The sequence below is a fragment of the Harmonia axyridis genome, chromosome 6 (assembly GCF_914767665.1).
Source record: "Harmonia axyridis chromosome 6, icHarAxyr1.1, whole genome shotgun sequence".
In the NCBI taxonomy this organism is placed as follows: domain Eukaryota; kingdom Metazoa; phylum Arthropoda; class Insecta; order Coleoptera; family Coccinellidae; genus Harmonia; species Harmonia axyridis.
In genome coordinates this window covers 9,259,895-9,273,786 of record NC_059506.1, presented here as the reverse complement: position 1 = coordinate 9,273,786, position 13,892 = coordinate 9,259,895, and the positions used below count along the sequence as shown (strand labels likewise).

General features: G+C 33.0%; 1 protein-coding gene across 3 annotated transcripts in view; it reads right to left on the bottom strand.

Annotated features, from left to right (window-relative positions):
* Positions 1-13,892, bottom strand: part of LOC123682870 (potassium voltage-gated channel protein Shaw) — a 300,148-nt gene that overhangs the window by 32,528 nt on the left and 253,728 nt on the right. For all 3 annotated transcript variants that reach the window (XM_045621678.1, XM_045621677.1, XM_045621676.1), the window contains exon 7: positions 2,584-2,788. In XM_045621678.1, the coding sequence (XP_045477634.1) occupies positions 2,584-2,788 (205 nt within the window). The remainder of the gene's footprint in view (positions 1-2,583; positions 2,789-13,892) is intronic.

The window sequence follows — 13,892 nt, the reverse complement described above, 5'->3', positions numbered from 1 at the left end:
GTATAGGTAAACAAAGGCCCAAATTTTTTTGTTCTCAAAATACGCGTAGTACTAATTATAATGAATTCATTCGTCACAGCTAAGCGATTGGTTTTTTATGATTTGTTTTACACATGTCAAAATCTGACATTTTGGTGGTTTCAACTAATAGCAATGCATTATTCTAGCCAATGATTCTGGATTATACTGATAACAATGCTCCCTCATCGATAATACCTTGTTTACATTGAAACTTCAGAATTTTACTTTGAACTTATTGAATTATTGACAGCTTGAAGTGCTTTGAGAATTCTTTCGAATTGTTAAAAAAAATGATCATCCAAATACAACTCGCTCTCCCAATTATATCTGATAATTCTTCATTTTCATTATTCAATCTTGATTAATTGAGGTAAAAACATTCAATCAAACCAAATATAGATAAAATCACTCGTCCTAAGCGATGATTTCATCAATCGGTTTGTTTTCATATTTTTGCCAAAAAAAGTTTTCGTGGAAAAGAAAAAATTATCGATGAAAAATGAAGCACTCGTGGTATTACCTTTGATAAATTGAATTTTTCTGAGGATATCAAGAGAATAATTTGCAATCTTTTGCTCAAAATCGGTAGCAAATACAACAAGAATCTATGAGAAAAAACTTAAAAAAATTTAACTTGAACACCGAATTCAACACACTGTATCTCGAAAACAGAGCTTTTGTGGACCCATGTTGAATGAAATGTATGAAACTTTTATCAATTAAAATTACCCGAGGAATAATTAAAGAAAACCAAACTGTATATTGATAATGTGATCTAATAATTCTGGCTATACAGGATGTTTCAAAAACAGAAACAGAAAAAAACTCGGCATTGACAGATATCAATGTCGAATTTTTTGTCCCTATATGTTTCGTACATGCCCTGTACACTTATAAGACAAAAAAATGTAGCCTGATGAAGCCGCAGTGTAGCGAAATGATTGTTGCTAACACCAAACAAATCGTTCATAATGAATTTCCGCATAGTAAAACCCCAATTCATTGAATATTCATAATTTTCAAATCAAAATATTCCGAAAACAGTACATTGAAAAGAAATTCACCAAAAGATCCCTTTAGTGTGAAATTGAATGATGTTCAAATTCACTTGAAATTTTGATTATCTAACCTTAAAAAAGTTATGTACAGGGTGGGCAAATAAGCGAGGTAAGCGGCTATATTTCAGAATCCACTCATCGTAGATACTTGCTGTAAACATTTTTACCACTAAAGTGTACAAGAAAACACACCGGAAAATGTTTTGAAGTTCACAACTCTACCGCTAGGAGGCGTAATAGCTATCGTCGAGTAGAAAAATGAATTTTACTCGAAAATGTTTTATATGAAGTTGAAGAAAAAATATCATCACTGTAATCCTTGGAAAATTTTCTAACTTTTCGAATTGTCACTTTCGATTTCAAGACATCAAATAAAGGTAGGTGAAGAACTTAAAGACATAATTTGGTTTTTTGGCGTGCATCAGTTGAAGAATATCTTCTCTTTCAGCCATATCCAGGGCTCCCGCAACCGCGCGTGCAACGCGTGCACCGCACACGCACAAGTATATTTTGTCCTCAATCAACAATTATTATTATATATTATCTTTCAGGCGAGATCTAATTTGCTCAAAAATGTTGAGCCAAACTGAACTTACAGGCATTTCAATCAATCGGATTTCTCCCTTTCACCTACCCTCATTTGATGTCGTAAAATCGAAAGTGACAATTCAAAATGATAGAGAATTTACCAAAGATTACAGTGATGATATTTTTTCTTCAACTTCATATGAAACATTTTCGAGTAGAATTCATTTTTCTACTCGACGGTAGCTATTACGTCCTCTAGCGGTAGAGGTATGAACTTCAAAACAATTTCCAGTGTGTTTTCTTGTACACTTTAGTGGTAAAAATTTTTATCGCAAGTCTCTATGATGAGTGGATCCTGAGATATAGCCGCTTACCTCGCTTATTCGCCCACCCTGTACAATACTATTCAGTATGAACCATGTAACTAGCGCCTTCTATTAGAGTCAGATATGAAAACAAATGTATCGGCTCCCTAAACATATTCGTATGAAATTTCATAAAAAATGTTGCCAGTAGGCAATATCGTAAAAAATGTGTAAAAATTTTTTTATTCAACACTCATTATCTTGCTTATGGATGGCTCTAAAGAAATTTTTGATTAAGCGAACTCCAATACATTTTCAGTTTTCTACCTTACCTAGAGACAGCGTTAGGTACTTATTTTTGAATCACTTTGTATATATTTTTAGCCACTAGAATATGCGCGTTCCGAAATGGTTTCATCCCACCAATATGCCTAAGTTTCTATGACCTACAATCCGGTAATTTCGGAACACAATTTTAGTTCATCTCTCTGCTATTCATTGCAAGATTACCAATTACTTTTCAAGGGAATACTCTAACTTCCTTAATTAATCAAAAGAAATCACTAAGTTGTTCGGAGTGCATTAAGCATACTAATCTTCAGCATTTAAGACGTCCTTTGTTTCGCTGCAGTCTAAATACATCTTGAAGTGACGTAATCAAATTATTTTACCTAATTTTGGATTTGGTGGCGCTCCTATTGAGTTGTCTTTCGGATGGTTTGCCTTGATTGCATTCATTCGCCTATTTTGTGCCGCCACTGCTGCATTTGCCGCAGGACACTGGCCTCCTGACGGTGTTTGGCCTGGTATCCTGGGTCCTCTCGTGGGTTCTACTGGAAGTACCCTCCTTCGTTTCTTGGGTAGTTTTGCCCTTGCCTGTGAAAAAAATCAGAATTGTTATGTGCTCATTTTGATATCTTTGTACCTTCTCATCATATTCTTTCTTGAATTGTATCATAAAGTATATGATTCCATAAAGAAAATTTTTCTTGTACTTCATATATCATGGAATGTTATATGTGTGATAGTAATGGGTGTTTTTTTTTAGAACTATAGAACTTTAAATTGCAATAAAACAACGATGGATTATTCGATTGACATGAATTTTATTTATCCGCAAGATAATCTTGTGACATTTTAAATATGATTTTCCTACAACTGCTATGAAAAGTAGCGTATTCTCCACAGCTTACTCAATTCCAAAACGATGTATTGCTCATACTGTGGGAAATATTATTCCCCACGGCACTTTGCCCACACCTCGCTTGGTAGACCAATGAAATTGGGCATTTGAGTTGTTTCTATAGAAACGCAATAAATTAGCACATACTGTCAACGAAGGCCATTTTGATTTGAATCAAGTTCATTACTTGAATTATTGAAATTTGTGCAGTTGTAGGAAAAGTATAGTGTGCAACATGTGGAGAAAGTCCTTTTCTCGCTCGTGTGTTTCCACACTCGCGAGAAAAGTTGGACTTTTCCCACTTGTTGCACAATATACTATTCTGGCATATGACCGCCAAGGCTGGCTCGGATGTAGTCCAATCTGGACGTTCAATTTTCGATGACTTTTTCCAACATTTGTGGCCGTATATCGGCAATAACACGGAGAATGTTGTCTTCCAAATGGTCAAGGGTTTGTGGCTTATCTGCATAGACCAATGACTTTACATAGCCCCACAGAAAGTAGTCTAGCGGTGTTAAATCACAAGATCTTGGAGGCCAATTCTCAGGTCCGAAACGTGAAATTAGGCGGTCACCAAACGTGTCTTTCGATAAATCGATTGTGGCACGAGATGTGTGACCTGTTGCGCCGTCTTGTTGGAACCACAGCTCCTGGACATCACGGTTGTTCAACTCAGAAATGAAAAAGTTAATGATCATTGCTCTATACCGATCACCATTGATTGTAACGTTCTGGCCATCATCGTTTTTGAAGAAGTACGGAACAATGATTCCACCAGCCCATAAAGTGCACCAAGAAGTCAGTTTTTCTGGATGTAACGGTGTTTCGACATACACTTGAAGATTAGCTTCACTCCAAATGCGACAGTTTTGTTTGTTGACGTAGCTATTCAACCAGAAGTGCGCTTCATCGCTAAACAAAATTCGCTTATGAAAATCGGGAACAACGGCTATCTCATTTTGGGCCCATTCGACGTATCTACGCCTTACTTGATGATCGTTTGGATTCAATTCTTGCACGAGTTGGATTTTGTAAGCACGCAAACCAAGATCCTTCCGCAAAATCTCCCATAAAGTGGATCCAATTCCTGTGCTCGATGGCGGATAGACTCATTCGGGTCTTCCTCAATGCTACGCTCTACAGCAGCAATAGCTTCTTCTGTACGGCGTCTCTGGGGATGCGAGTTATCAATAAAAGAAAACGTGGTGCGCAAACGTTCCATGGTTAATCGAATTAACTGTTCTGATGGGTGATTTTGTCGACGATAAAATGGACGTAATGCGCGATACGTATTCCGCAAAAAACCATTACTTTCGAAATGAAATTGCACTATTTGCAAGCGTTGTTCAGGCTTGAGTCTATTCATGATGAATTGCCAAACCAAACTGAGAATAAATCACTTGACAGCTGTTGAATCGGTCGCCATCTCGAACAGTAATGCCAACTTAAAGTTATATATCTCGAAAAAAAACACCCGTTATTACATAAAAATATTTGACTAAACACAAAAGGATAAATTATAGCTAGTAGCGAATCTTCTTGAGCTGCGAAGGTTGTAATTTTCACACGAATCTATACTTTACCTGATTCGAATTTTCAAATTTAAATAATTTGTTACTTATTTCTTGTGTAGGTGAGTCATGTACTTTGAGTCTCGCCATGATTAATTTGTTTTATGTTTCTTCATAAACATATTCAAGTTTATTTATATCGATTCGTATAACGCATGTTATTAAAACAAAATAATTCTCACGAATATTTTGTTGTCCGCGAATAGGTCAGAATATTATTCTGTTTTTATTTTATTCATAATAAAAATCCATCGAGTGAGTCAAGACTGAATCCATTTAATATCGTATCAATGATTATTAGAAAAATAGATTCAGGAGAAAATTAACCATTTCCTAAAGGCAACCTGCAAAATCAGAGAACTTGCAACACTTTGGAAAAATCTTTAAGAAACGCAAAGGACAGAACGAGTACCCTTGAAAAAATTGGCGTCTACAAACTTAAGTATGATGATTGCACCCCCACATACATTGGTAGTGCTTGTAGACCACTTAAGACAAGAATACAAGAACACCTGAGATACCCGGACAAATCTTCCTTTGGACACCACATTTCGTTCAACGTTCAACTTTTAGCCCACAAGAGAATGCGAGAATTTTGCTGTGGACAACCGCGAAGAATCAAGTACACAAAATTAGACTTCTTGGGAAATATTCATATTGAGGATGGAATATCGATGAACGATAATTGTTTGAACATTCACACAAACTTAAATTTGAATAAAAACTACATCCCCCTGTTCAAGAGGTTGTAATTACTTTTGTAGCATAGATACACTGTGTGCTGCCTACCTGTTTTATGTGCCTCGTGTTCTTGATACCTTCATTTTGTTATTTTTATGACTGTAATTTATGTTTTTATTCGTTGACACAATCAAGTCATACATTGTTTTATATTTTGTCATTCCTTGTTACTGTTTTGTTTGTTGTTTATACTCAGCTGGTCGCATGATTCTCAGACTGAGGACATCCTTCGCGTAGGTTATGTTTCCTTCGTGTTTTTATTTTTAACAGAGTGGTTGTTATTGCTTTTGCATTCTTCGCTGTCAACATTTTCGAGAACTTATGTTATGTCTCTTCGTTTAGAAGCAATATTTTGTGAAAAATGAGTAATTATCGATAACATTTTAGCAGTCGTGGTATTGCGTTTGATAATAATGTTATAAAATATCAAACAACACATCGAAATTTAACTCTTATTCAAAAATAATAACTCGAATGTTTTTGTCAAATTTCAGTAGGCTGACATCGTATGAGTCAATGAGTGAGCTCACAAAATATTGTTGCACAAAAGAAAGGTATAGGATTTGAATCTATCAGCGTTTTTATCATCTTTTTGAAGTTCTAACAATATTTCCAAAAATATGGATTTTTCTTGCAGCGAAAATTGTAGTATATTTTCCAATCCTGATATTCTTTTAAAACTATAGGGAATTTTGTTGAATATTTTTAGTGGATAACATTTCATGAATAATCATAAGATATGACCAAGCAATTGAGAATATGAACTAAATGAAGCCCTGAACATTGGTATAGAGTACCTACTAACGAATCGTACTCATATTTCTCAATTATCAATTCAACCCTATTCATTTCATACTTTGACATTATGTTGAAAATTTTCATGCTATTAGGTTTTCTTCATCAGAATATATGTATTCAACATTTAGTCCTTGAACATTTTTTATACATATTTACAAATTAAAAATATCAAATTCACTGTATTTTTACTGTCCACAACTTCAAACAAACCTCTTCTATAATGGATCAGAGATATCAGTAGAAGGATAATGATAAAATCCAGGAGCTTTGGCTTCTTAGTGAGATCGTGTACCTTTATTCATTTTATGAATGAGAATTAACTCTGTAACCCGTTAGTATTTTTCTGATAAGGGTTCCTGCAGTCTGAAACAATCGCTAACAATTTTCCACTTGCCACCATCTGCAGTTACAACAAATGCTTGTTGAAACGTTTTGGGTATCTTATCGTGATACTTAACAGTTCCGCTATTACACTATTGATTGAAAAAAACATATTTATCATACAATTTGAGTTAGTTTGACCTCCGAAAAATACCTTGGCGTTCGTTGAAATCTCGAAAAATTCTGCAATTTATGTCTTCTCCAAAGAGCCAGACGAGGAAAGTTCATGAATATAACGTTTCAGTCCCAAGCGATAATATAATGCAAATAAAAGTTTGCACTTTTGTAGATGCGGTGAGTTTGCTCCAGGATGGAGTAATGCACTGGAGATCTCCGAAGAATTTTCGAAAATAAGGACCCATGAATTATAAGCGTTATACTGCAATTTGCAGTAAGTTTTTATTCTCCTTGTGAAAATATTTTCATTGTCAGACTAGAGCATTATTATTCACGGTTTCACCATAGTAGTTGTTGTGTGTTAATCAGTTTCTTACTTCTATGAATAAATGAATCTTCTGGCAACACCGCACATTGAGTTGGCCCCCTCCCCCCCCTTCTGTGCAAATATTGACAGATTTCGACAATGTGAAGTGATGATTTTTGCTCTTAACCGTTTTCACACCGGAAAAAATGAGTCTTTGACTCGTATATTTCAGACAGGTTTAAGTTTATTTTAAGTCAAGTTCAGTGAATCTCACACTGTTCGACCTACTCATGAGGTAGTTCGTCCATGAGGATTTCCCAAAAAAAAGGAGAACCTACCTTATTTGAGGCGAGAATTTTTTAAAGTTAATAGTTTCAGAATTTCAAATATCCGTTACTCTTGAAATGAAAAATAACAACTGATGATACTTCAAACGATGTAAAAAAAATTCAACTAGATGTTCAACATGTACCAAACGCAAGGAACACACGCATATTGCACATATTTGCATGAGAACCACAAACCCGACACTCTATCAAGTATGGGATATCCAAGATATTCAATGGATATATTACTGTAATGTTGTGGGCAGTATGTTGAACATATTCCGAATCCATTACCATCCGAACAGTAATCCGAGCTTTAATAATCAATTTCGCATCACTGAATTTCGATTGTAACAGTTAAATCTTCGGTAAACTATAGGATCAACTTTGAATGCCGTTCTATTTTATCATCAGTTGATGTGTTTCAATTAAAACTGATCCTTCGCAATTCCTGAAAACTGTGTAGCAATTAGTTTTTGTCACATTGAATTATCTTGAAATAATTGATTGTTCCTACTAGCGTTTTGAAAGTATTACTAAAGTAGTACTTTTCCAAAGTAGTGATGAAAAAAACCCCTGCTATTCAATTTCCGCACGAATATGCATGCGGAAAGTGAATAGCAGCGGTTTTTTTCCGCAGGCAAATATTAAAGAGTCACATCAATCATAAAATTTTGACATGAATCTATGCATGAATTCTGTTATTGTTCTCTTCTGTTATTTATGAAATGCAGAAAAAAGAACTCAAAGATTTTACTTCTTCATTTTGTTGGGGATTATGAACATTCGAATCGAAAATCGTGATCTTTTAATTTTTTGAAAATTCGATCGAATGAAACAAAAAAACCGCTCCATGGATTGAAATGAAATTCTCTGGGATTTTTGTGGTGATATTGAACTGTAAAAAGCATACTCAACATTGATGGTTTTTTCGATATTTTCAATTCAGCGCTTGATTATCCAAAAAGCCTCCAAAAGCCCTTTTTTTATCAACTTTTCAAATGAATATAAAGAACGAATAGAATTTTTTCTCGAAAAAACCATAGCTACTTCTTGTAGAGAATTCATTCAAGATTTCAAAACATCCCCTAAATTTCTGTGCAATCATTGATTGGTGAGATATTGATGGTTAGAGACAAAAAGATCTTTTTCAATTCAAATTCGATATTTCAGCGAGAAGTGCTCGTATCGAAATTTTGAAGAGAGGGTATTGAAGCTGAATAAACAAGTATTCTCTTTCATATAGTGGTTAAGTTGGAAAAAAATTTCAAGTCTGTTGGCCAAACATAAAAAGTGAAAAAAATTTAGATACTGTATTCATTAAGATTGAGCGGTACACGTTGCTTTAAAAATTTTTTCATCATGAGATCTCTTAACTATAAACTTCAAGCTTAAGAAAGTTTTTTTTCAAATTGAGAGACCACCATTGTCATCGAAAATACAGTCATTTGAAAAACCGCTAAAAATCTCCAATTTTATTTTGATCCTTTAATTTATTCCTCTAGTATATATTGCATGAAACATTAGTACAAATAAGGAGAGTATAACTTTTTGTTTTATTAGTAAACTGTGGTTATGTGCTGTGCGTGCTATATAAATTTAGAGAAAGCATTCGATCGTGTAAAACTGAAATATGTGCTTTTTAACATTAACATGGGCGAACTGATGAAACAGGTGATTTAATTGGGGCAGGTGAATCTGAGAACAAAGGAATCAGAATAATGGGCTACGCCGATGATACAGTATTCATTGTGGAATCGAAGATGATCTGCAACGACTATTGCACCAGTTCAACAAAATAGCAACAAAATCTAAGTGGTTGTATAACAATGTCAAATACAAAACGCATAACCACCTCAAGGGTACCTGCTACTCAGATGTAAGCAGGAAATTAACAAACTGGTTGTGCAACAGGAAACCTCGAAAACAAGCCAAATTCAATTCAATTTATTCATCTTATCTTTCACATATAAACACATATCATTTAAAAGGAGCAGCAATACGCAGTCTAAACAAGAATGCTTGTATACTGCCATATCCTGCCTTAAGTACAAATGAATTATGAATATTATCAAATTGAATCAAATGCTCACTTGTGCTAAAACGACAAAAATAACCAAACAACTCGAAGAACAAAAAAAAACTATATTGAGAAAACTTTTTCAGATCATTAAAATTATCTACTATGTACGCTTTGACTTGTCTTTTATTCACTTTACTTCTCAAGTTAAATCGAACCCTTATATCAACCGGAAGTATATTATACAATTTTGGGCCATAATATGACTGACTATGTTGTAAACTTGTCTTACAAAAAAACGGAACTATCAAATGTTCATTTTTGACTTGTCTATAGTCAAATAACAATGATGTATCTTCGTCTTGTTTTTTTTAGTTGGTTTATTATTGTTTCATATATATAATTACATAATACGACCCCATTCTGATCATACGACCTATTTTCGAATCTTCATTTATTACTTTATATTTCATGATAGAATATTGTTAACTCATCAATCTCAAACACGGGATAATGTGGGTGGAATGAATGCCTATTGTAACTATAATACATCCTTTGTTCTTACAATGTAATTTTGCTATTTTAGCTATTCTTTGTGTGACGCTTAGGATCACGCCACATTTTGCATTAGAGATAAGTAATGTTATAAATTCTCAGATGCATTGTTTTTTAGTCAGTCATAACGGATAAGTCATAATCGATAGTTTTGATTGTACCTTTCGTCTTTTTCTTGTAAATAAAGTTTTTTTAAAAACAAGGTTTTCCATCTCAAAAACATAATTGGCGACGAGGATGGGATCTCTTTAAATATTTCGGAAATAATAGCGCGACGAGAAAAACGCGACGTATTATCTGAAATATTGTGCCGGTCGTAGAAGTGACAAAACAAAAACTTTCTTTCGACTATCAGTTTCAACTGTTAAGGTGAGAAGCAACCCTGAGAAGGAAGCCAAGAAGCCCTGATCTTTGGAGTAGCGCCCAAGACGACTTCACTACAAGGAATACGAAACAAAAAAGGTTAGCAATCCTACCCGTTATTGACTCCCAGTTTACCCTATTCTGGACAAAAAATAGTCACCCTTTTTCCCAAAGTTTTGTGTGTAAAACTTGTAGAACAGTTTTTCCTAGGTTTCTTTAAAAAACCGACATAAGAGTTTTTTCTAGGTTACTCATTTAAAAAACCGATTACCAATTTTAATTCAAGATTACTTCAAAAAAACATTTTAAAGGCCGTAAAGCGCAAACAGTAAAAATGGCATTAGAAAATATAAACTTAACATAACCGGAAAAGTTCGGGATGCTTTTGCCAAGATTTTCAGGAGTGGAGAATGAATTACATTCTTTTATAAAAAGTACAGAAGAATATTTAAGGATGTTCACAAATGAACAAAATATAGTAAAAAGTTATTGTTTATCAGTTGTTAAAAGTAAATTAGTAGGAAGAGCGTTAGCTGAGGTAGCAACTTCCGATATTCCTGATGATTGGAATTCTCTAAAGAGATTCTTACAGATTAAATTTGGCGATCAAATCAATTTAGATGTATTGATACACAAATTACAATTTTTGAATAAATCACATAATGAAGATATAATAGATTTTATTGATAAGATAATTTCCTTAAAGATGAGAATAAATTATAGAATTGACGCGGATCCCATGCCAGATCCAGAAAAACAATTATATAAAACTAATATTTTAAAGATTTGTAAAACAGTTCTTATATCAAATGCCCCAATGGAATTGAGGACTTATTTAATAACAAATAATGCTTTGAATTTTGACGGAACAGTAAATGCAGTTAAAGATTATATATCGAATTTAGCTCAATATGATTTACTCGATAAAAGCAGAAGACAAAAATTTCAAACACGCCCTGAAAAAAATAATTTCAGAAATAATCCCAACACGAGAACAAATAATTATAGATCAAATTATATTCCTAATAATTATCATTTCAGATCAAATAATAATTATAATTCGAATTCAAATTCAAATTTCCCCTCACATTCAGTTCAATCAAAGACCTGTGAATAGATACTATCCCTCAAACAAACAAGTTTTTGGACATACTAATACTAATAGTAATGTTTTTAAACCGAATCCAAATCAAAGAATAACTACCCCACCTGAAAGAATGTCAGTACAGACACGAGTTTATCCGCAAAAAAGACCTAATTATTCAACCCAATATCAAAATAATCCCCAGAGAAAATTCTATAATAATAATGATCGAAGCCCTGATTTTCTCGTAGAAGAATTAACTAATATTGATATAAATCCTAATAAGAGAAATTCTTTCTCACAACCTTCTACATCGAAAAGTAACTTCTCAAATAAACAAAATTTTCAAGAAACAACCTTAGAAAACGAATTGACTTAAATTCTACTTTAGATAATACTAATCAGCTACCATTTATTGAATTTAAAAACCCTAGATGTAAGTTATTAATTGATAGTGGTTGCTCAGTTTGTTTGATTGATCCTAAATTTGCATATAATTATTTCCCTGAGAATATTTTCAATGAATCGACTACATTAACTGCTTGTATGAGACAAGAAACGTCGAATGAAAAAGTATCGTTACCATTGTTTTCTGAATTTAGAATAAACGATTTTCATCCTTTCATTCTTTATAAATTTCATAAGAATTATGACGGACTTATAGGAGCAGATTTCTTAAATAAGTATGGATTAATGTTAGATTTCAAAAATCAAATTTTAAAAAATGAATTTTGTCAAGTTCCTTTTGAATATCAACAAGTTTGTCAAAATCCTATCAAAATACCAGTGGACCTTAGCCATCTGGAATCCAAAATAAGTAATCAATTAATGAAAATTTTACAAACTAACAAGGATGCAATTCAATTGCCGGGTCAACCCTTGAATTTTTCTAATATAATTAAACATAGAATTCGAACGATAGATGAAGTTCCCGTTCATTGTAAAATTTATCGATACCCAGAAGTACATAGAGAGGAAATTAAGAAACAAATCGATGAAATGTTAGAAAAGAAAATTATTAGACCAAGTATTTCACCATGGTCCTTTCCTGTTGTTGTAGTTCCAAAGAAACAAGATTTATCACAAAAACAAAAATGGCGTATAGCAATTGACTACAGAAAATTAAATGAAAAAACTAATGATGATAAATACCCTTTACCGCAAATAGATGCAATTTTAGATAAGTTAGGAAAAAAGAAATATTTTACAACGCTCGATTTAGCGTCCGGTTTCTATCAAATTGAATTAGATAGTGACTCTATAGAAAAGACCGCCTTTACAATTGAAAATGGTCATTATGAATTTTTGCGAATGCCATTCGGATTGAAAAATGCCCCTGCTTCTTTTCAAAGATTAATGAATATAGTATTGAGAAATTATATTGGAAAAAATTGTTATGTTTATATGGATGATGTTGTTATTTTCTCAGATTCAATAGAACAACACTTAGCAGACATCCATAATATTCTCGAAGTATTTAAAGAAGATAATTTGTAAATACAATTGGACAAATGTCATTTTTTCAAAACTGAAATAGAATTCCTAGGTCATATTATAACTCCAGAAGGAATTAAACCTAACCCTAATAAATTAACTGCTGTGAAAAAATTCCCAATTCCAAAAACTCAAAAAGAAATCAAATCATTTCTTGGTTTAGTCGGATATTATAGGAAATTTATACCTAACTTTGCAAAAATTACCAAACCCCTTACAAATTGCTTGAAGAAAAATTCTAAAATCAATATAAATGATCCAAAATATGTTGAAGCCTTTGAAGTATGTAAACAAAATTTATTAAACCATCCTATATTGCGATATCCTGATTTCAAAGAACCCTTTGTTTTAACTACAGATGCATCCGGATATGCAGTAGGTTCAGTATTATCTCAAGGTCAACCGCCCAATGATCTTCCGATTGCTTTCGCGAGTAGAACTTTAAATGAAGCTGAATCTCGATACAGTGTGATCGAAAAAGAATTATTATCGATTGTATGGTCGTGTAAACATTTCAGGCCATATTTATACGGAAGAAAATTTACAATTTATACAGATCATAAACCTTTAATTTGGCTATTTTCTCTAAAAGAACCTAATTCGAGACTAATGAGATGACGAATAAAACTTGAAGAATTTGATTATGAAATAAAATATAGAAAAGGCTCGCAGAACAATGCAGATGCATTAAGTAGAATAGTTATGGAAGATGACCTAACTTACGAAAATTTTATAAAGGCACAAGAAAATAACGATATAAAAGATTCACCGAACATTAAAGAAAAAGAAGGAAATTTATTCAATTCTCAAAAGAATTTTGCATTAGCACATTGTGTTTCACGAGATTTCCATATGAATAAAGGAATAGCTTTAAGTTTCAAAAATAAATATGGCGAAATTGAAAATTTAAAATCTCAAAATAAATCTATAGGCGAAGTTGCCGCGATCCGAAAAAATAATCGGAATATTTACTATTTAATCACAAAAGAATTTTACTATGATAAACCTAACTATGAAGATGTATTTCAAGCGATTTT